This window comes from Camelus ferus, chromosome 4, assembly GCF_009834535.1.
Source record: "Camelus ferus isolate YT-003-E chromosome 4, BCGSAC_Cfer_1.0, whole genome shotgun sequence".
NCBI lineage: Eukaryota > Metazoa > Chordata > Mammalia > Artiodactyla > Camelidae > Camelus > Camelus ferus.
In genome coordinates this window covers 4,422,197-4,443,338 of record NC_045699.1, presented here as the reverse complement: position 1 = coordinate 4,443,338, position 21,142 = coordinate 4,422,197, and the positions used below count along the sequence as shown (strand labels likewise).

Below are 21,142 nucleotides of genomic sequence, written 5' to 3'. Positions count from 1 at the left end.
CCCCCACAGCAGGAATTCACTTTTACCAGTGGGCAGTTGGTCCAGAGAGGCTCCCTTCTGCCTCCGACGGATTGGACTAGTGATCAGAGGGCTTTGAGAGTATGCTCAAGTTCAAGTGCCAGCTCTGCCACTTGTTACAGAGTAAACCAGGCAAGTTACCAGTTTTGCTGAACCTCCGTAAAGAGGAGACAATCATGTCAAACCCCTAGGGCTGTTGAGGGGTAAGTGGCTCATGGCTTGAGTAGCCACATGGAGAAATAGGTCCTGGGCAATGAGAGCTGGGACAATGATGACATCAGAGCTGGTGGGAGCCTCAAGAACTGTCCAATCCAGCCTTCCTGTCACAGAGATGGAGACAGAGGCCCAGAGGTGAAATGGCAGTGGGGTCTGCAAGGCCAGTGCCCTAAAGCTGTGTAGAAGGCAGCAGAGAGCAGGGATGTGTGTGCAGTGGTGAGGATGCAGGGATGCAGGGATGCAGGTGTGCCCAAGCACAGGGACAGGTGTCCGTGGATCTCTTGAGAGATAAGGCCCATGCACGGAGCACCACATCCCGGGCACCAGCCTGCGCGGTCCAGGGCTGCTTCCGAGGACCCCATCCGCTGGCCTGACCCAGGAAGACCCAGGCCGGGAGGTCCTCCTGGGCCTGCTGCAGCTTCTTCCCAGATGTCCACGCGTGGCGGGTCCCGAGTGACCAAGAGTCACCCCTTAAGAGGTAGGTGTCATAACCCCTGAATTGTGCAATTTTAGTCTTCGGTGGGGCAAAAAGATCCTTAAACGGTTTCCTTCTGAGAACCAAGTGCAGAGCCAGCCTGTCCTTGAGGATTCTGGGGCTAATGTGCACTTGTGTTTACCTGGCAGCTCCTGAGCGCGGAGACGTGCAGACAAGTCAGAGCCGAAGTCTCTGAGCAGAGCCGGGGTCAGACTCTGGTGCTGGGAGAAGACAATTCGGGTTAACAGGGTCAGTCGGGCCCAGCGCCATCCTGGGCAAATCAAACAACTGAGTGGATCATTATGTAGCACTCTTTCCAGTAATCATCACTAAATGACATGAATTAGAGTCGTCATGTGACAGAAAAGGAACTCAGACAGCAAACTTTTACATAACTTCAAGCCCCCCCCCCAAATCATTATAGTACAAACCAGAAAAACTTGAATGGATTAAAATTTTTAATTTACTTTAATGTCTTTTTTGAGGTGGGTCAAGTTTTCAGCTGACATAGCAACATACTTTAAAAAAAATAATAACTTTCAATTTAAAAGATATTCAAATTAAGTAAAATATCTCATGTACAAAATAAAGTTGCATTCACAAAACGATTCCACCTTGTGATTTGCAGCGTTTCATTGTTCTGTTTGGTTTTTGAGAATATTCTCATCCACTGTTGTCTTTTTAACTTTTTATTTTGAGCTGTATTATAGATCCAGAGGAAGTTGCAAAGGTGATAGAGAGAGGTCCCTGGGTACCCTCCACCCTGCTCCCCTAGTGGCATCTTAGATTAACTAGAGTGAATCAAAATCAAAAGCAGGAAGTTGATGTTGGTCCACGTGTGTTGTTCTTTTGCCGTTTTATCATCTGCGTAGTAACCACCACATTCAGGATACAGACCTGTCCCATCTCGCACTTGGCTCTCCGTTTCATTGTTGTAAGGCTTACAAACGAATAAACACTCCCAGTGTCCAGCAGAGCAGCAGGTTTGAAGGAGCCTGAGATCTGTCTTTGTCTTGCCAGTCACGCTGCTTTCAGGATGGACATTGATTTTACCACTGCTCTCAGTGGTCTGTGATCTTACTGGGGCTGTGATCGCCAGTGGTCCCCAAACCTCACCAGCTCAAGATGAATGTGTATGTCGGGTCCAGCTGCTAACTTCCAGCTCTCTGGATAACTTCCAGCAGGCCACGGTGTTTGTGAAAAGGTGAGTAATGAATGTGTGCTGGTCTGAAGCTTCTGTATGTGATGACAAGTCAATGATAACAGCAGTTGTTTGGAACTTAAAACCAGCAGATTTGGGTGGAGGAGGAGAGTTTCATGACTGACATTGTTTAAAATAGTGGATGCATGGTGATAATAAGAAACAGACCAACTTTTAGTCAGCCTTGTTGCTGTTCTTAAATTCCCTGCAGATAATGCATCACTTACGGCCTCGCCTGCTGCAGGCCCTGCCTCGCCACCCCACCCCTCGGGGTGAGGCCACTCAGGCCCCTCCTTTGAGCTCTGGGCACCTTTGGCCCAGGTTGAAGTGGACCTTCTACCTGGGATGGATGCTTAGCTTTTAAACGAGAGTTTCCAGAATAGGGCTGCTGCTTACAGTTGTGCAGGTTGTTAACTGTGCAAGGGTGCCTGGCTCAGGGGTGAGTGAGGTGCTCAGATCCAGCCTGTGCAAGACTATTGCAGCAATGCCTGCCTTCAGGAGGGGGTGTCTTTATGTGACTTGAACAAAGATGCTATATGGGCAGTGCTGTGGGGAGAACTGTGTCCCCCAAAGAGATATGTTGAAGTCCTAAATCCTGGAACCTGGGAGTGTCACTTTATTTGGAAACGGGGTCTTTGCAGATGTAACTAGTTAATTAGTGGACCCTAATGTAATGACTGGAAGCCTTATAAGGAGGGAGATTTGGAGACACAGACACGGGGGAAAAGGCCATTTGATCAGAGGGGCAGAGACTAGAGTGATGCATCCACAAGCCAAGGGCTGCTGGCAGCCACCAGAAGCTGAAAGAGAAGAGAAAGGATCCTCCCAGGAGCCTTCAAAGGGAGCATGGCCCTGCTGACACCTTGATTTTGGATTTGCAACCTCCAGAATTGGAAAAAAAACAAAAACAAAAACAAAAACAAAAACAAAAAACAGATTTCTGTTGTTTTAAACCAGCACACTGTCTGTGGTGCTTTCTTATGGCAGCCACAGGAAACTCGTCCGGGCAGTGATGGCCCTGTAAGAGAATCCTCCTTTGAGTGCTTTTAAATATCGGAATGTCCCCCTTCCATCTCCCTGGAAAACATAAGGTTCTCAGCACTGGGGTGGAGGTGGGATTGGTCGGTCTTGTTCTCAAGATCTTATTCTCAAGAATCTTAAAAGCCTAGTGGCAGAAATTTTAAAAAATAAACACATGATAGTAAATAAATACCTGTTTCCTTGGGAGTTCTGTCCCACCAGAAGGGCCGGCTGGAGAAAGCTGGGTGCTAAGTTGTTGCTCCGGGAGAAGCCGGCAGAGGGCGCCAGGGCCGCACGCAGGCTTGGCGGCGCACACCCGCTGCTCTTGGGCTGGTGCCTGGCAAGCCAGTCGTCTGCAAGCCCCTGCTGGGTCAACGGGGAGGCTGTGTTCAGACCTGTGGGGCACCTTCCACAGCACAGCTCCCTCTTCCTTTCCTTGGAAATTCCACACCCCAACTTGGCTATCTTGGGGCCACCCCAGGTCTGTCACACCCTCTGGGAAGCCACTCACCCCCGAAGGGCTCTCTTGGCTCCCAGGGGAGGGAACTGCCCAAAGTCCCTGGGGGAGAAAGCTGAGGCTGGAGGGAAGGAGCGTGGATTCACCTGGAGTCACTGGTCCAGTTGGAGTATCTGCATCTCCTCTCTCCTCACCCATCCTGGGAGGGCGCCTGGCTTCACATCACGTTCTGAAACCCAAGGCTGCATCTCCACCTAGAGCCACCTGGCCGTGTCTTTGCATTCAGGTCTCCACGGCTGCTCTGAAGTGCACACATGCTGCTCCGGCGTCTCCTCCCCCGATCCCTGCACTGTGCCTGTCAGGGCTTCACTCTCCATCTCTTATTCTGGGGATCGGTACATACGGGTCTCATCTCTGCCACCTGGCCGCTAAGTTCCCCCATCCAGGTCTGGGTGCCCGTAGATCTTCTAGCGTAGGGTTGAAATCTAACGACCTGCCTTGGGCAAATCCTGCAATGCCTCCATTTTCTCATCAGAAAGACGGGGGCGATACTACCTACCGCCAAAGGACTTATGCATGTGGTGGTAGGTACTCATTCTAACAGTAACCACTAGTAAGGATTTTCTGAGCACTTACAAGCATCTTATCATTCCAATTTTGTGAGCACTTACTCTGTTCCTGGCCTTCTGCTAGACACCTTGAAAGTATTATCTCATTTCATCCTCACTGTGATCCCCGGATGTAGGGCTGAAAGCTTAGAGAGGTGCTGGTGCTTGGCCCTCAGACTGGTGAGGGGAGGAGTCGGAACTGTCAGAGAGATGTGACAGGTTGCGGAAACACATGTCAACTGGTTGCCATGGAATGCTGGACTAGGAGGGCACTTGGAGATCCCGTCACTGCTGTGGTCCTACTTCACAAAGGGAGATGGCCCGGGGATGCCACAGAGCAGGGACAGCCTGGAGTCAGGACCCCAGGCTCTGAGGTTTGGCTGCCTGGAGCGCTGGTCCCAGCACTGCGGGGTGTGGGGTAGGATTGTCCCGGCTCTGGTTGAGTTGTTGGGGAAAATGACCAACATCACCTCCAAGCTGGACCACTTAATCACCAATGTGAAACTCTCCAGAATGCCCTCTACCCTGTGGACAGCCATCCCCGCGCAGAGCCACCCGGTAGATCAGTGGGTGATGGACTTCCTGCAGGAGTGGGCCCAAACCTCGGCCTCGCCGGCCCCGGAGGAGAGGGGGGCTCTCGGCACAGCGTGTCTTGACTGACGTGTCCGCCCAATCCTGCCACCAACCGTGTGGCTTGGAATGACCCTCCCCACCCCTGCTCTAGCCTGGGCCAGTTTCCCATCCAATGATCAGGCTGGAAAGTGGGGTCTGGAAGGGAAGGAGCACAAGGGAGTGTGAGGGAGTGAGCGGGAAGCATTCTGGAAGCAGGCCAGCGGGGTCAGATGGAGAATGGAATGAGATCTAGGGAGAACCAGAGCCCTGAGTGATGCCATGTCACTAGGAGCTGACGCCCAGTCCGCCTCGTGTGGAGCGAGGGGGTGCGCCCGTTCATTCAGCACCTGCTGTGGGCTGGGCGCTGATCTGGGGGGCCTTTTCACCCTCACACCCACCCTTACAGGAAGCTGACCTGATTTGTACGTTACGATGGGAAACTGAGGCCCTAGGGGTGAAGTGACAGTATTGACCCAACTGAGCCCCCGCATCCGTGACATGGGGCATAGTCCGCTGAACTGCATGGTATTTACAAGGGATTCTGGCCCTTGAGATTGAAGGGGCCCCCAGGGAAACAGGGCAGCTGGGCTGTGGGTGGGGAGCAGCTTGGTGAGGTCCCGGTCCTGCCGCCTTATCTTTCAGCAGGTGGGAGGAGTGAATGGACTCCTTGTGACAAACGCAGGGCTGGAGGGCGAGGCCTACGGGAGGGGATTTGGCTGGACACTGGGAATGCGGTGAGAAGTCCCTGGGTGGTGGGGCAGAGGTGGCATCTGAGGCCCTCCCGGCCCCTCCATCTCATCAGATGTCGGAGTTCTATGGGAACCAACACCACCCCAGTGACAAAGGCCTTAGGAAGGACATTTTGGCATGACTGCTTTGCCAGAGTGCTGATCTGGAACAAAGCCTCTGCCCAACTCGAGAGTGTCCTGGCATCAGGAGCTCCAGCCCACTCTGGGAGGGCAGCAGGGCCCAGAAACCGGATCGTTCCTTCCAAGCCCTGGCTGCCAGCACTGTACACTCTCGAGAGGAACAGCCATGGCCTCCTCACCTCAGTGTCTGCCCCAGGAACTGCCCTCACCCCAGCCCAGCTGCACCCCTCACACCGCCCTGGGCTGGCAACCATCAGGGTGCAGGCAGACCCTGGGAGGCCCTGCCCGCCAGCGCCCACTTAGGTGCTCCTGGTGGCCATCGCCCATCCGGCTGCCACCGGCAGGCCCAGTTAATTTTGTTGCCTGTCAGGAAAGCGTGCGGACACTGAGTTAGGCCCTGACTGTAGGACCTGTCTCCTCGACATGTGGCAATGGATCCACTGTGTCCATCTTGTTGTGGTGCACCTCCCAGGGGTCAAGTTCAGCTGCGAGTGACTTGGGTGAACTTCTGCTGGATGCTGGCGCTTCCTGCTCGAAGGCTCAGGGCTCTTTCTACAGCATCCAGAGAGCTGCATGGCCATGGAGCAGTCAGAGCTTTCCGGATACTTCATTCATTCATTCATTCATTCATTCATTCATTCATAGTCACTGACTGGTCCAAGCCCCCTGCCAGGTAGTGCACTTCCTCCTGCCAGGAGCTGAGGTCCTGTCCAGGGGACAAGAGAAGCAAGTGGCAGAGGAAAGCCGGGGCTGTGGGTCTCAGTGCTGGGGCAGTCCCACTCTGACTCGGGCCAGAAGGTCCCTGAAGGAATGGCCTTTGACAGCTCTGGAAGGGTGCCATGTGTTCTGCTGGGAGGCCACACCGTGCAGGCTTCCCAAACTCCAGTCGATTCTATTCAACAAACACTCAGCATGTGCTGAAGGCCAGCGCCAGCTAAGGGCTTCGTGACTATGCACATAGCAGGTCCTCCCAATGTTATCCTTTGTTAGTAGAAGAAACGGAAGCACAGGGAAGGCTTGGGCCCCAGGTCACTGAGCAAGATTCGAACCCGGATCTCGGCTGCCCCGCTCACATCACCTCCACGATCACGTCATTTCCTCCTGAGTCACCTGTGCTATCATGTATCTGCTTCTTTCCCTTCCAATGACAGTTTTATTCTCACTAACTCAATGCATTTAAAATTTACCTAGATCCTAAAAAAAAAAAAATTTTACCTAGATCCTAAAAAACCACACACATATACCCCAAAACACCCAGCATCACTTAGCAAAAGTGGAAATTAGTTAACTGTAAAGATGCATACAGTTACAACACGGAACTGTCCCTGCATCCCCCGGCACCGTTGCCTGCTCAGTGCTGTGGAACTGAGGCTGGACTTGTCCACCGAAAGGAGAGTGGCCAGTCCATGAACGCAGCAGAGCCGCACCAGCAGCAAGCTGGGACTTGGGACTTAAGAAAATCAGGAAGAGGAAGAAGTAACTGGAAAGGGAGGAATGTACGTGATGCCATGTTATTAGCGCGGTGCTCCGGCAGCTGTTCACAGGCTGTCAGTGCACCTGGTAGGAATGAGCCAGGGTCTGCCACCAGCCCGCAGGCAGCCCTGCTTTCCTCTAACTTAAGGGGAGGGAGAAGAGGACACAGGTGTAGAGCGGGGGTCAGCAGTGTATGAAGACCATGCCGACCTGGCCAGCAGGAAGGTCTGGTCTCTGGGGCCACGTCGGACTCCTGCCAGGAGCCCGAGTCCGGGTGCAGCAGGCAGAAGCTGGGACCCATGACTGAAGTCTGTGTTTGCCCTGAGAGCAGGGCTGGGTGGGGCAGGGACTGAGACCTGGCTGCAGAGCAAACTCCAAATTTGGGGGTGGGGGCTGAGCAGACTGGCTCCAGTGCACCAAACCCAGGGTCTGAGAATGGGGTTGAATTCCATGTGCTACCTTGGCCTGCCTCCCAGAGCCCAGGAGAGTCGGCTGGGGATGGGAGACAGAGGAACTGGACACACGCCTCCCCCCTCCTCTCTCCCCTGTTTCCCCTGGGATGCGCACACCACTGGCCAGCTCTTCAGCCTCAGAGAGGCTTAGGGGCAGCTTCCCCTCTCTGGGCGGAGTCTTCCTTCGATTCGCTGCCAATCACAGTGAGAGGGCAGTCATAGGACACTGGTGACCAGAACGACCTCTCTTGTTCTCCACCCCAGGTGAGGAAGCACCACAAAGATCCTGCCCACACTGTGCCCAGCTGCCTGCCAAAGGGGCTTCCGCGGGGGTCAGCAGGCAGGGGGGAAGGAGGCACAGTGTGGTCCCTTGGCAGGTGAGCTCATTGCCTCAGGGTGGACTCCCAACTTTGCCCGTGGGTCCCTGTAAAGGGCAAAGGTCCCCAAAGGGGTGTCCCGTCCTCTTGTGTTCTCTCTCCTGAGGCAGAAGTCAGGTTCCACCCATGCACAACTCACTGAAAGTTTCTGTTGCTGTATGACAAATTCCTGCAAATACAGTTGCTTAAAACAACACACGCTTGTTATCTCAGGGTATCCATGGGTCAGGGAGTCCAGGTAGGGCTCAGCTGGGTCTTCGGCTCCAGGTCTCACAAGGTGGCAGTCAGGGCTGAGTTCTCGTCTGGTGGCTCAGCTGGGGATGGATCCACTTTGAAGCTCCTTCAGGCTGTCGGCAGAATCTCCTTCCTTGCTCTCAGCTCCTTGAGGCCCCTGTGGGGTCCCGGCCCCATGGCCATACAAGGTAACATGATTAGGTGACAATAGCCTGTCACACACTCAAGGGGAGGGCTCATAATGGGAACGTTTTCCTCCCTTGTCTCGATGTAGCTCACCATCTGGGAAAGGGACATACTAGAATGTGACAGAACTCAATGATAACAGCCATAATCTCCTTTGATCTATGAAAACAGAAGGAAACAAATAATTGGCAGGACTGCTGGACACAGTGGCAGGGGTCGTGCACTGCACAACCCAGAAGTGCCATTCCCAGCTCAGCCAATGATACCCCGGGAGTTATGTAGCCTGTGAATGGTGATTCTGGTTACGTGGTTACAACAGAAGTCCCCAGACCTGCCCCAGGCTCTGTCTACAGGCAGCCCCTCAGCACCAGGAGGGTCTGCAGCTGTAACTCCCTGGCTGAGGACAAGCTGTTGTGGGCACCGCAGCATCCAATGCAAAGCCATTTGGGAACGAACTTGTTCCTGGAATAAGTCTTTCAGCCTCAAAGTGGGTGCCTGCCCAGACCTCTCAGGCGCAGCAGCCTGGGGAGAGGCGAGGGCCTCAGTAGCCATCAGGGCTGGAGAGAAAATGCGAGTTAAGTCAGAAATGCCATGGACAGGATGCTGGTTCAAACCCCAGCTCTGCCACTTGGGCAAATGAGATTGTCCCTCTGCATTTGTTTTTGTTTTTTTTTTTACTTGTAAATCCAGGGTAAAAATGCCCTCTTCCTAGAGTGAAATTAAATGAGATGATGGAAGGTGGGGTGACACAACTTCCCCAGAGAAGACATGCTCCCCAGATGGTTCTTAACACTGTTCCATGCTGGGGAATACACAGAGGGGCCCATCACTGGACTGAGAGACACCCTTCTCAGCAGCAGGGGCCAGAAAATGTCCCCATGGACCTTAGGAAAAGGCAAGGTGCATGGAGCTCCGGCCTGTCATGTCTCCGAAGGCCAAAGGCCAGCTGTGGCTAGCACTAAAGGAGGCAAACATTGAAGAACTGACATGTGCTGCCAGCCACTGATTGGAACAGCGACACCCTCCAGAAGCGTGAGCTTACAGTGTCTGTGTCTGCAAGCTCCTCACCCCTCAAGGCTCCGTGCTTAGGGCATGTCACCTGCTCTGGGAAGCCGCCACCTCCTCACCTGGGTCCACAGCCTGGTCCTTGCTATCTGTTGTGAGCACATCTGTCTGTCTCTCTCTATGGCTAAACTGCACTCCCTAAAGACACTTCCTCTTGCCTTCTCAGTATCCAGCCAGCATCTGGTGCATAAAAAGGAGAGAAAGTTCTGGGCTGTTTTTTCCTTTTAAAGAGGAAAAGACTAGTCCACGCGAGCCCTGGTTAGGACTCAGTCTGACCAGCAGAGGGAGCAAGAGTCATTGCAAACACAGACTGTTGCGGGGGCAGTGGCTGCGGAGGCTTCCACACGAGCAAGATTTCCTGGAAACACTTTAAGCAAGTAACACATTTATAATAGCTATTTTTCTGTCATATTCTTCCTCTTTGCCTATTCCTTGCAGGATTTGTCACTTGGCAGCTGCAAAGGCCTGCAAAGGCTCAGGGCTTGGGAAACTCCCAGAAAGTCAAGGCTGTGGTCTCCTTGTCCGATCCACAGTTCAACAGCTGGAGAGGATTTAGTTGGAACTGAGAGGAGATGGGAAAGGATGGACCCTGGAGGAAGCACTCACACCCTTGATGGCCTTCGACCCTCCAGGGCCAGCAGTCAGGTCACTGGGCTCTCAGCAGCTGGGGTTCTCCAGAGGAATTGACCCTTAGATTCCGTTAGGGCTGCCACTGAAGGGAGTGAGCATACTGTCATCAGAAGTATGCAAGGAGCTGGAAAGAGGGGATGAACGATCCCTTCTGTAAAGACTAACATGGGATTATATGAGATGATCCAGCCTAGTGTCCACGTATATTTGTATTAGGAAGAATTTAGATTGTTGAGAATTTCAACATGGGACTAGGAAATGAACTTGGCCCCAATACTGCAAAACCAGTGGGTGCTTTCATGGAAAAAATTTAAAAAAATTTTTTTTAGGTAAGGTAACACTTCTGATATGAATGTACACATATTTTGTGCAATCAGAGGAATTGAATCTAGACTAGGAATTGGCAACTATGCCCCCACTGCCTGTTTTTGTACAGCCTATGAACTGAGAATGGTTTTCACATTTTGAAATGGTTGAAACAAAGATGGGAATAATATTTGTGATGTAGCATTTTGTGAAAATTACATGAAATTCCAGTTTTAGAATGCATAGACTATGATCAGCACACAGCCACATTCATTCACTTATATGTTATCTGTGGCAGCGTTCACACTGAAAGACAGCGTGGAGTCACTGCAACTATGTGGCCACTCTATGGCCCTTTACAGAAAAGGTTTTTCGACCCCTGATCTAGGCTGTTAAACTGGCAAGAAGTATTCATCCCGTCCACATCCTCCTGTTTTTTTTTCATTTTGGGAAACTGAAGCTTAGACAGGGAATGGCCTTACATCGTGGGGTCCCTTGATGTCCCACAGGGCATTTGAGCATTTGTGAGCAGGACCTCTGTGCCCATTCCTGCAAGATGGTGCAGGAAGTACAGGTGTGTATGGGGGAGGGGACTGAGCAGGAAAGCCCAGTGTTTGTGAGCTGGGTACCAAGTTCCTGGACCCTTTTTCTCACTCAGACCAGCAGGAGGAGGAGGACTGGACTGGAACCCAGGGACCAGGGGCTGGGCTTGGCCTGGTGTCAAAGGAGTGAGGTGACTGTGGCCTCTCTCTGTCCCCTGTAGAGCGCCTTCCCACCCGCCTCCATCCTCAGGACTTTTGCGCTGGGGGGACATATGCAAGTATAAGTCCCTCTTTAAGAGGCAATGTGATCCGGTTTCCCACCTGCTACTGGAAGACACCGTGGAGGAGATGTGCCCCCCTCACCTTGGGTCTTTTCCCTCACCCAGCCGGGTCCCCCAGGCTGCCGAGCTGTGGGGAGGAGACCCTGGCTCAGGTACACAGCCTACAAAAGCTTTCAAGGCCGCTGCCTCCAGTACCTGGGGGTCCCCGGGTGAGTACAAGGCCGCTGCCCTTATTACTGGGAGGACAGACTGGGGCTTGGGTGCCCTTTGGACTAAAGAAAACAGGGAAAGGGAGAGAGCGAGGAGCAGCAGGGAAAGAGAGGGGGAGCGCAACAGAGGGAAGGAGAAGCAGGCAGAGGAGGGTGAGTGAAAAGTAAAAGAAGAAAGAAGGTAAACGGAAGGATGCAGGGAAGAGAGAAAGGAGTGCGAAGAAGGAAGGGAAGGAAAACAGAAAAGCAAAGCACAAGGCGTTTTCAAGAGCCTCGCTCGTCTAGCTGGAGGCACCGGCCTCCGTCGTGGGGCCTCCTTTTCTGCCGCGTCGCCGAGGCCAGTCCCGCGGCTTCAGAAGAGCCAGTGACCCGGGCGCGCGGGCGGGCGGGCGGGCGACCTGGCACTTGCCGGGATGGGGCGGCCAGCACTGGCCCTCGTACTCTCCGAAGGCCAGACCGGCTCCAAGCCCAGACTGGGATCCCCGACTGGCGCCCCGGCGGGAGTCAGAACCCGTCTGGCGCCCTTGGCTCAGGGCACCTTTTTGGAGGGCCAGCGACCACCACTGGGAGAAGCCCGCGGCAGTGCCCCAGGTGGTCCACACGCGGCCTCTCCATCCGCGCGGAGCGTCCGGGGCCGAGGCACCCGCGGCCACTACTTCCTGGCCCCAGGTGTGGCCGCTGGCGCAGCTAGTTCTCACGACTCCCCTGGGAAGCAAGGTAGCTGCCAGAGCCCCCCGGGCCAGGCTGAGGGGTGGGCATGAAAAGCAACCCAAACCTGCCCAGGAAGCCCGGGGAGGGAGGTGTTTCCGAACGTCTGGGGTCTGCAGTGTGACCAGCAGAATTACCTTGGGTTCCTGGGAGGGCATCAAGAACCCGATTCTCGCTGGGTCAAGGCAGTTACTCTCTATGGATCTAAAGTTTTAAAGCTTACATTTGCAAAGAAAATCGCCTGCGCGCGCGCTGGACACACACACACACACACACACACACACACACACACACACACACACACAATAGCTACAAAACAAAAATAAAGCAACTATTTCCAAAGGAACAAATTCGTAAATTACTTGGAGAGGGAGAATTTGAAGGGGAGAGGGAGGGATGTGTCTCAAGGCGCAGTCTCAAAACGCGCTTTGAACCCGGAGTTCACAGGTGTTTGAAATGATACAAAACGAAAAGTCCACACAAGACTTCAAAAAGTTCATAAAGGAAGGTGGCAGAGAGACCCACTTCTCCAACTGAGAAAGTGGCTATGCAGTCACCAGGAGAGCTGACCTGCAAGACTGAAGACCGGGTAATTTTATAACCTCGAGATTTTCCGTTTTGAAGGCAAGATAGATGTCGCCAGTCTCAGTTCCAGACACTATGAGCAAGAACCGGGGCATGGGCCTCCGGCCAGACAATGCGTTCCTGACAGGGTGCAGGTGGTCTCCTCCTGGCATTGCCCACCAAGACCAAGCCAGCGCGCCCGCCTGAGAGCCACTGCCACCAGCGCCAGCCTGCCCTGGGCCGGGGACAATCAAAAGCAACCACTCAAAGAAAGAAGCGAGTGGAGGATGACCTTCTCGGCGCTGACAGACCTATGCCCGGCACAGGGCGTGGGGCACAGGGCCACAAGGAGGGGACCAGAGACCACTAAGTCCATCGGAGCTCGAGTTCTGTCTGGTGAGGGGTGGGTGGGTGGGGGGGTGGAGGGTGGGAAGGGAGGTGTGGGACTTCCCTGAGGCTGGGCCGTTGCACCTGGAGGTGAGCTGACAAGTCCAGAAGAAACCGCCCCTTGGTTCTTGTCCCCTGCTCTGTGTTTCCGAGCAGGATGCAAACCCGCGACAACTAGGGGACTAACAGAAAAGGGCCGCGCGGTTGGGTGGGGGCTGGAGGGGGAGCTGGGCCCAGAACACTCCAGGTATTGCAGATGCTGACCGCCGACATTGTCCAGGCCTGCTCATACCCAGACTCAGCATCCCCATCTGTACAATGGTTCGGGACCCCTTCGCCGATCGGCTCCGGGAACCAACACGGGAGGCGCCAGGGGAGGAGGGGGGCTCGGCTGGATCAGGGGGAGATCTGGGACCTACATACCTGGGCTGAGGGGGTTCGGTTAAGGAGGGAGGTAACCCTCTCCCCAGGGTTGCCCTCCAACGCGGCTGTGGGGTCCGAGGAGCGGAGCGGAGGTGGGGAGGGGGGCCCACCCGGCGTCGGGGCGGCGCCGAGACCCCCCTGCCGCCCGAAGCCCCTCGCCGCCCGGCTGCCGGTGAGGGCGGCTGGCCGCGGGCGCTGAGGTCACCTTTTCCACTGCGCCCGCCTCGAGCGGACGGTTTCCGGGATTTTCGCGGCAGCGGCGGCGGCGGCGGCGGCGGCGGGAGGCCCGGACTGGGTCTCAGGAGTCGGCCCCGCGGCTGCGCCCCTGGGGTCGGGGCGGCGGAGGAGCCCGGGAGGCGCCTCCGCCCAGGGGGCTTCCCTTTCCTGGGCCTCTGTTCCCGACCGGGAGGGGGGAACCCCACTCTCCGGGAATCCTTTGCGGGCCAACAACGCTGCGGTTCCCGAGCAGAGGAGGCCTTGCTGCTGCAGTTGGTGCGCATGTTTTCGCCTAAAACGGGTTTATCTGCAGGTCTGCTTCGGGATCACGCCCGCCGTAGACCGCTCGGGAGCGGGGAGATCAGAGGCCTAGCCACCGAGGGGAGGGCCTGGAGAAGTGACAGGGGTCCCGGGGTCTCTCAGCCCTTCGGGCCAGCCAAGGTTTCCAATGCTCCGGCATACAGGGCATTCCTCAAAAGAGCCCTGGGGCCTCATTCTCAGCGGCTGCCATCGCTCAGACCTCAGCTGAGGCTGAGGCTGGGAAGTAGCCCAGGGAGCTGGGAGGGAGCACCCTGCCACCTCACCGCGGTGGGGGCTGGACGGCACTGGTCTTCTCCCCCCCCCCCCGCCCCCAAACCTAAAGGTGGGGCCTCGATCCTGAAAAAAGCTCTCAACCCCTAAACCTGACCCAGGACTGGGGGCCAAATGGGTTTGGTGAGCGCTGATCGCACCCTTGAGCGTGATTCTCAAGTCCTTTGATCTGGGTCCTGAGCTCCCATCTGGAGAACCTGAGACTCTCAGGGAGGTAATTGCCTAGAGTAGGGATGGTTCGAAGTCTAGTGGCTTCATTCAGGGACCCAAATAGGAGCTGAAGGGATGGAGTGGGGGTGGCTGGGTCTAACCCTCACAGACTGCCCCTAGGCTGGGTTCTTGTGAAGAGGAGGAGGAGTGGGGGGGGGGGGAGGCCGGTGGGCCCTACTTGGTGAAGGGAGGTGAGAGAAAACGGGCCCCATTAGAAAACAAACCCTGCTTACTGTGGTCCCCGGGCCACTTAATTTTCTCTTGCTGGGCCTCAGTTTCACCACCTGAGAAAGTAGGTGGTTGGACTGGGTGACACCCAAAATTCCATCTAGGGAGGGGTTCTCTTTGCCTGTAAGTGGGGAGGGGTCCCAGCTGGACTGCCCAGGGCTCCAGGAGACACCGTCTTTTCTCTCTTTGCCTGGTGGCTGCTGGGCCAACCAGGTGGCACAGCCCATCTCCTGCCTCTCTGTCGCTCACTGGGAGAGAGGCCTGCCTTGTGTGGGACACCACCATTCTTAGCGGGTCCCACGCTGTCCCCTTCTGAGAAGCCATATGACTCACAAGATCACCCACAGATGGAGCACCTAGAGGCCACCTTTCAGCCCTGATGGTGGCTAGGAGGCTCAGGAAGGGGCAACCATGGCTGAAGTCACTCAACAGCTAGGGAGAGAGGCTCTCAGAGCCTCTGGTAAGACATTCTCTTTGTCCCTATGGACAAAGTCTTGGCTATCTCCTAGTCTACACGGGGCCTGGGGCAGGTGCCACGGTCTCACCACCAGCAGCTGGAGAAGCTACATCATGTTGAGGCAGGGCAGGGTCATGGGTATGTTAGCCCTATTGCCCAGAGGTGACCACCAAGGCCCCATGCAGAGCTCACATGGGAAGGAGTGGCCCAGAACTCCCAATGAAGGACTCCAAGGGGCAAGAGGAGAGGAGCAGGCACTCTCCCCAGTCTCCCCAGGGTAGGGGGGCCCTATCCATCTCCACTGATACCCCACCCTCCTTGCTTGGACAAACTATTATACTCCTCCCTGACAGAGCCTGTGGGGCCCATGGGGACAGGACCCCCATTAAGCCCTCACAGCTTCCCTGGAGCCAAGTGTCAGCATCTTCTTAGGACAAATCAGGAGGCTGAGGTCCAGAATGGGGCAGTGGCTTGCCTTGAGTGGCAGGGTCAAAGAGAGAAACTCAGTGGAGAGTTGAGCTTTGAGATTCTTCACCCCATGACTTGGACTTGGACTTCCTCAGTGATGAAAAGAAGGAGCTAGCAAAGTCTCTGGCCTTCCTCAATTACTTTGGGGACTTTAAGGCTCAGAGAGGAGGAAGGTCACACCAGAGTTCATCCCCAGAATCCCAGGGCACCCTGTGGCCCCTCACTCAGCTCCATCCAGTACTGGTTTTATCTAATGCTCCAGAACTGGGAGAAGGCAAAGCTGCAGCCTTTCCTTATCCTAGGATCCATCTCTTCGTCTAAGTAGGCGAACACCCCACAGCATCCAGGGTTGTGTGGATGTGTTCACATATCACTTGGCAATTTAAGCCAATTCTGGCTGGAGAACATTTGCCTCTCAGGGCAGTTCAGAAGAAATGAGGCCGTGCCTGGTAAACTGAGGCTGGAGTGCACAGGTGCGGCCACTGCTCTGCGAATTGCACCCAGGCGCCGCTGCACTTCTGCCTGGCGGGCCGTCCTGCATCGTGGCCCTGAGGCTGCGCACCGCTACCCCTTTCCCGGCCGAGTTTCGCGGCCTCTGCCTCTCCTCCTCCCATTCTCCCCTTCCCAGGCCGCTCGCCTTGCTAGCTGTCCCAGCTCTTTCTTTACTGCCCCCTCTCTCGGTCCTGTGAGCCTCTGTGCTCTCCGGCACGTCACGGCCCGCTGGCTCCCGCGCCTCTGTCGGTCGCTCTCTGCGCACGTCTCGGCGTCCCTGGCATCCTCACGTCACTGTCTCGCATCTTGTGTGGCCCTCGCTGTCTCGCTCTAGACCCTCTCTCACCTCTCTCTGGATCCCTCAGCTCCCATCCCTGGGGGTCTTGTCTCCCGCTCTCCTCGGCTCGATCCTTCTTGGGCGTGTGCTCCGCTGGGTCTCCCTCGGTCTCGGTCGGTCGGCCCCTCTCCCGGCCCCCTCCCTCCTGCCACCCTTCCATCTCTGGCCCTCCCTCGGGCTCGGCCTGGGGGGTGGGGGGCGGCGACGCGGGGCGGGGCGGCCGGGCGGGGCGGGGCGGGGCCGTGACGCGGGGCCGGCGGGGCTAGAGGCGCGGCAGAGTGGGGCGGGGGCGCAGTCCCGGGTCCGACCGGCCGAGCCCCGCGCGCCCCGCCCGCGCCCTGCGCCTCCGCCCGGCCGGCTGGCGGGGGAGGGGGCATGAGCCGGCGCCCGCGCGCCGCCCGGAGCTGCGGGCCGGCCTAGACCCCCGCGCGGGCCCCGCGCCCCAGCCGCTGCCGCCGCCGAGCCCCGGGGCGCCGCGATGCAGCGGCCGGGGGAGCCGGGCGCAGCGCGGTTCGGGCCGCCCGAGGGCTGTGCCGACCACCGGCCGCACCGCTACCGCAGCTTCATGATCGAGGAAATCCTCACTGAGCCTCCGGGGCCCAAGGGCGCCGCTCCTGCCGCCGCCGCCGCCGCCGCGGGCGAGCTGCTCAAGTTCGGCGTGCAGGCGCTGCTGGCGGCGCGGCCCTTCCACAGCCACCTGGGTACGTGCGGGGCCGGGGGCCGCGGGGCGCTGGCCGGGCTCGGCGGGAGGAAGCGAGCCGCAGCGTCTCCAAAACGCAGCTCCGGGCGCGCAGGCCCGGGGCTAGTCCCTCGGCGCGCTCCCGGCCGGGAAGCAGAGGCGGCAGGCGCCCGGCCGCGCAGAAACAAGGCCTCGTGCCCGTGGGCCAGGCCGGCCGGGAGGGCGTTCTCTCTCTCCTTCACTGAGACCCTGCGGCTTCCAGTCCCGAGGAGTCCAGGCCCGGGGACCCGAGCCCGCATCCCCATCGCGGGCGCTGGACCAGACTGCTAATGTCAGACTTCGGGTCAAAGCGACCTCAGGCCGCGGGCGCCTGGGCCTTCGCCGCAGAGGGCTGGCTGGGAGTGGCCGCGGCTGCCCAAGCCGGGGAAGCCGGACAAGCCGGACCTTTGGGAAGGAGGCCCGTGTCTCCGAGTGCTGTGCTGGGGGCTGACGCTGGCCCGGGCCAGCCCGGAGCCTCCAAGAGCCCAGGGTCTTAGGCTGGCAACGAACTGCCCTGTGCTGTAGCGCCGATCCCCTTGGGCCTTGCCTGGGGACAAGGGGCCTGGTTGTGAGCTGCTGCCCGACTGGCCCTTCCGCGCCAGGTCAGCTGTGCCGTGGCAGAGCTTGAGCCGGCAGCTCAGGCTTTTTCTGCCCCTTTTGATTCTCTTCTTTGCTGACCCGCCGTGCCCTCTTCACTGCACCCCTTCTTCTGGATTTCCCTGTCTCTTTTACAACCGTCAGTCGGCATCTCTCAGTAGGGTGGGTCTGCTCTTCCTCTCCCACCTTTCCCCAAGGATCCCTTCTTCCCTCTGGGCCCTCTCCTCATATTTACTCTCGCATCTTACCCAGGCCCTCCCGGACTGCGGCGGGGTTAGCACTCGCCCCGTAGTGAGATGACTATCCGGGCAGGGAGGCCTGCTGTGTTCTAGCGGGACCCCAGCCCAGCAAGCTGACTTCCTCCACATCCCATGACCGTCCAGCCAGTGCTCCGCCTGTCTAGGGGGCAGCAGGACCAGTTTGTTCGTTTTAAGTCCAGTTTCTGCTGCCTTTTGCCTCCAGCTGCAGTGTTAATTCGTTTGAAGCGGGCAAAAAAAATATCGTTTAGGACTAATGAAAATGAAAACGTTTTCGTGGGGGAAGCGCATAAACAGAGAAAACAGGAGGAACAAATTTCTCAATTCTTGGGGTGCTTTGTAATCTCTGGGAAACACCCACCTTCACCCCTGCTGACAACCGGCTGCCTGCCCGCTGGGGAGGCTGTTGTGCCCCGCACAGAAGAGCACATGCGCTTTCTCCTTATTTATTATTTTTTTTTTCTGAACGCAGCAAAGCCGATTTAGTTGGGGCAAACGCTCGTCTTCCTAACGCTTTCTTTCTTTCTTTTTCTTGGTTTCCCTTTTCCGTGAAACATACTCTGTGCGTTTGGGAGCTGCGACCTTGTTCATTGAGAATTCTTAAGTCTCAGAGGCGGCTGGTGCCTGGGGAATGCCAGGCATAGCCCGGGTTGGGGAGTTCCCCCTCCCAGACTCTGGGGACCCTGGCGTCGAAGAGGGTCAGCCTAGGTGCCTGGAACAAATCTTTCACTTCTCGGCCAGCGCGAAGCTTTTGTGCTGGGTGGCACTGGCCGGGGCGCATGGTGCGAGGATCTCCAGGAGGAGGAGCACGGCCCGAGCTCACCCGGCTCCCCACTCTCTCCCCGCAGCTGTGTTGAAAGCCGAGCAGGCGGCAGTGTTTAAGTTCCCGCTGGCGCCGCTGGGCTGCTCCGGGCTAGGCTCGGCGCTGCTTGCCGCGGGGCCTGGGCTGCCCGGCGCTGCGGGCGCACCGCACCTGCCGCTCGAGCTGCAGCTCCGCGGGAAGCTGGAGGCACCAGGCGCAGGGGAGCCGGGCACTAAGGCCAAGAAGGGGCGTCGGAGCCGCACCGTGTTCACCGAGTTGCAGCTGATGGGCCTAGAGAAACGCTTCGAGAAGCAGAAGTACCTCTCCACGCCCGACAGGTAGCACGGGGCCAGGCTGAGCCCAGCGGGTGGTGGGAAGGGTGCTGCTTGCCCTGATGAGGGTGCATCCCGCTCTTTCCAGAATAGATCTCGCCGAGTCCCTGGGTCTGAGCCAGTTGCAGGTGAAGACTTGGTACCAGAATCGAAGGATGAAGTGGAAGAAAATAGTGAGTGTGCCCGTGGCTTTCCGCGCCCTCTGTTTGCCGCCATGCTTCTGTAGCCTTCAAGAGCTGCTCTCCTCTCCACCGTGGAGACTTCTGCCCAACCGTCCCGGTTTCCTCGGTGCCTGGTGCCCAGAGGGACCCTCTCTGTTCTCTGTCCCTCTGGGTGTCCTAGCCCAGTCCGCATTCCTTCGTGCTCCCAGAACCCCTAGGACTCCAGGAAGCCTCGAACCCCTCTGCTGAACCCTCTTGTCGCTTTTATGCCCAGGAGAGCTCAAATGGTCGCCATCTCCCCGGGGCTGGGCGCGGCCTCAAATGGCCTCGTTGGGCTCTTCAAGGCCCCTGCCTGGGCACAGGGTGCGGGGTTCCCCGGCCCTGCCCCAGCTCACTGCGGTGCCGCTCGTCTCCTGCGCAGGTGCTGCAGGGCGGCGGCCTGGAGTCTCCCACCAAGCCCAAAGGGAGGCCAAAGAAGAACTCCATCCCCACGAGCGAGCAGCTCACGGAGCAGGAGCGCGCCAAGGAGGCAGAGAAGCCGGCAGAGGCGCCGGGCGAGGCGGGCGATAGGAGCCAGGAGGACTGAGCGCGGCAGAGGGTGCGGGCCCAGGAAACACCCGGCGCAACCCGCCGGAAGCCGCGAGTCGGCCCTTACGAGTCCATGACGTTTGCTTTCTAAACTTACTACCTTGAATGCGGACAGTTAGGGGCCAAACAAGAAAGGACAGATCCTGAAGCGAAACCCAGGCCCCAGCGCGCTCGCGGGCCCTCGCCTGGAGACTCACACCCCGCGTTAGCGGGAGGCCGCCACCGCCCGGAGCTCCGCGGCGCCAGGCGCTCCGTGCGCAGTCACGCCCCGCTTCCCTCCTGCACCCCCACTCGCCTCCGGCCGGCCCTCCGGGCCGGGACGTCTCCAGGCACACGCCCGCTTCCGCTCGTCGGGGACCCCCTCGGCCCGGCGCAGGCCACCTCGGCCGGAGATGGTGTCCGGACAACCTGGCGGCTCGGCCCTGAGGCCCGGTCCCCGACGTCGCTGGGGCCCCTACCCTTCTCTTACGAAGACGGTGATTTTTTTTTCCAATAAAATATTTTATGACACAGCGGGCCTTGATGAGGGGGTTTCTGAATCCGCGAGGTGGGAGGGAGGAGGGGCGAGGTAAGAGGGACACTCGCAGTGGCTTTTGAAACATCCTTTCCCAGGGCTATGTGGATGAGAGCGGTGACCTGCTCCACCCGGACCGGGCTAGGCACGCAGGCAGCTCGGATGCTGCAGGATCCTAGGAACCGCTTTCTCTATGGGCTTGTGGGGCAAGGCTGTACCCTCTCCCCTTCCTTCTCAGCCCAGGGCGCTTCGGAGTGCAGCAACCGGCCTACCCAGGGGTCGTCCAAAGGAGCAGAAGCCCCAGGCCACCGAGGGGCTCACTCCGGAAGTTGCCGGGAGCTGAGAGCTGCCTCCTATTGCTGTTTGGGTCTCCTGGGACTTGAAGGACTAATTTCGAGTTGCTTGAGATGGTCAGGCCCAGCCTTCCTGAGGCCAAGGGGAAGCCAAGGACTGGAGGTTCGCACACAGGCCCGCCACCATCATCAGCCCCGCCTGCAGCGGCTCCTGCCTCCCGGAGTTTTCACGTTTTCCGCGGGATACACAGGGCGGAGGCGCCTGGCAGCAGAGTATGGTTCCGGGCAGTGGGGGCACCAGACCGAGGCAGAGTGCAAAGGATTTCGAACTCATCAAGTTCAGGCAGGGTGCCCTTTCCAGGGGCGCGGCCTGATGGCACGTGCTTGCCAGCCGCCCTGCCCATGGGTAAGGCATCAGTTGCTTTCTCTCGGGTCTCAGCTGGGTGGGAGCCCTCAAGTAGGTTCCTGTCTTTGTGCTTTCTAGGATGACGACTAGGTACGGGGTTGGAGAAATGGCCACTCTGCTTGTTAAATCTAGGGGAGAGACAGAAACTTGGCCCTGCAGAGT

General features: G+C 57.6%; 1 protein-coding gene and 1 long non-coding RNA gene across 3 annotated transcripts; one reads left to right on the top strand and one right to left on the bottom strand.

Annotated features, from left to right (window-relative positions):
• Positions 1 to 1,186: 1,186 nt before the first annotated feature.
• LOC116663017 lies at positions 1,187 to 16,518 on the bottom strand. Its single transcript, XR_004319024.1, has 4 exons — positions 16,322 to 16,518; positions 3,534 to 3,772; positions 3,124 to 3,296; positions 1,187 to 2,928 (listed from the first exon to the last, which is right to left on the bottom strand). It is a non-coding gene; the product is annotated as an uncharacterized LOC116663017 (long non-coding RNA).
• Positions 16,519 to 16,622: 104 nt separating this feature from the next.
• BARX1 (BARX homeobox 1) lies at positions 16,623 to 20,279 on the top strand. 2 transcript variants are annotated; one of them, XM_032477430.1, is made up of 4 exons: positions 16,623 to 17,013; positions 18,733 to 19,024; positions 19,112 to 19,191; positions 19,601 to 20,279. In XM_032477430.1, the coding sequence occupies exons 1-4, from the start codon at positions 16,791 to 16,793 to the stop codon at positions 19,747 to 19,749; spliced, it is 744 nt and encodes a 247-aa protein (XP_032333321.1). In that variant the 5' UTR covers positions 16,623 to 16,790; the 3' UTR covers positions 19,750 to 20,279. The 2 variants fall into 2 exon arrangements, with proteins under 2 accessions (XP_032333321.1, XP_032333320.1); XM_032477429.1 differs by having other exon boundaries at positions 19,107 to 19,191.
• Positions 20,280 to 21,142: the final 863 nt, after the last annotated feature.

Bases quoted from the DNA above. Each gene is read 5' to 3' on its own strand.
- BARX1 (XM_032477429.1), top strand. From the start codon at position 16,791: ATGCAGCGGCCGGGGGAGCCGGGCGCAGCGCGGTTCGGGCCGCCCGAG. The intron at 19,025-19,106 runs GTAGCACGGGGC...CGCTCTTTCCAG, and splicing joins TACCTCTCCACGCCCGACAG to AATAGATCTCGCCGAGTCCC. The intron at 19,192-19,600 runs GTGAGTGTGCCC...TCTCCTGCGCAG, and splicing joins GGATGAAGTGGAAGAAAATA to GTGCTGCAGGGCGGCGGCCT.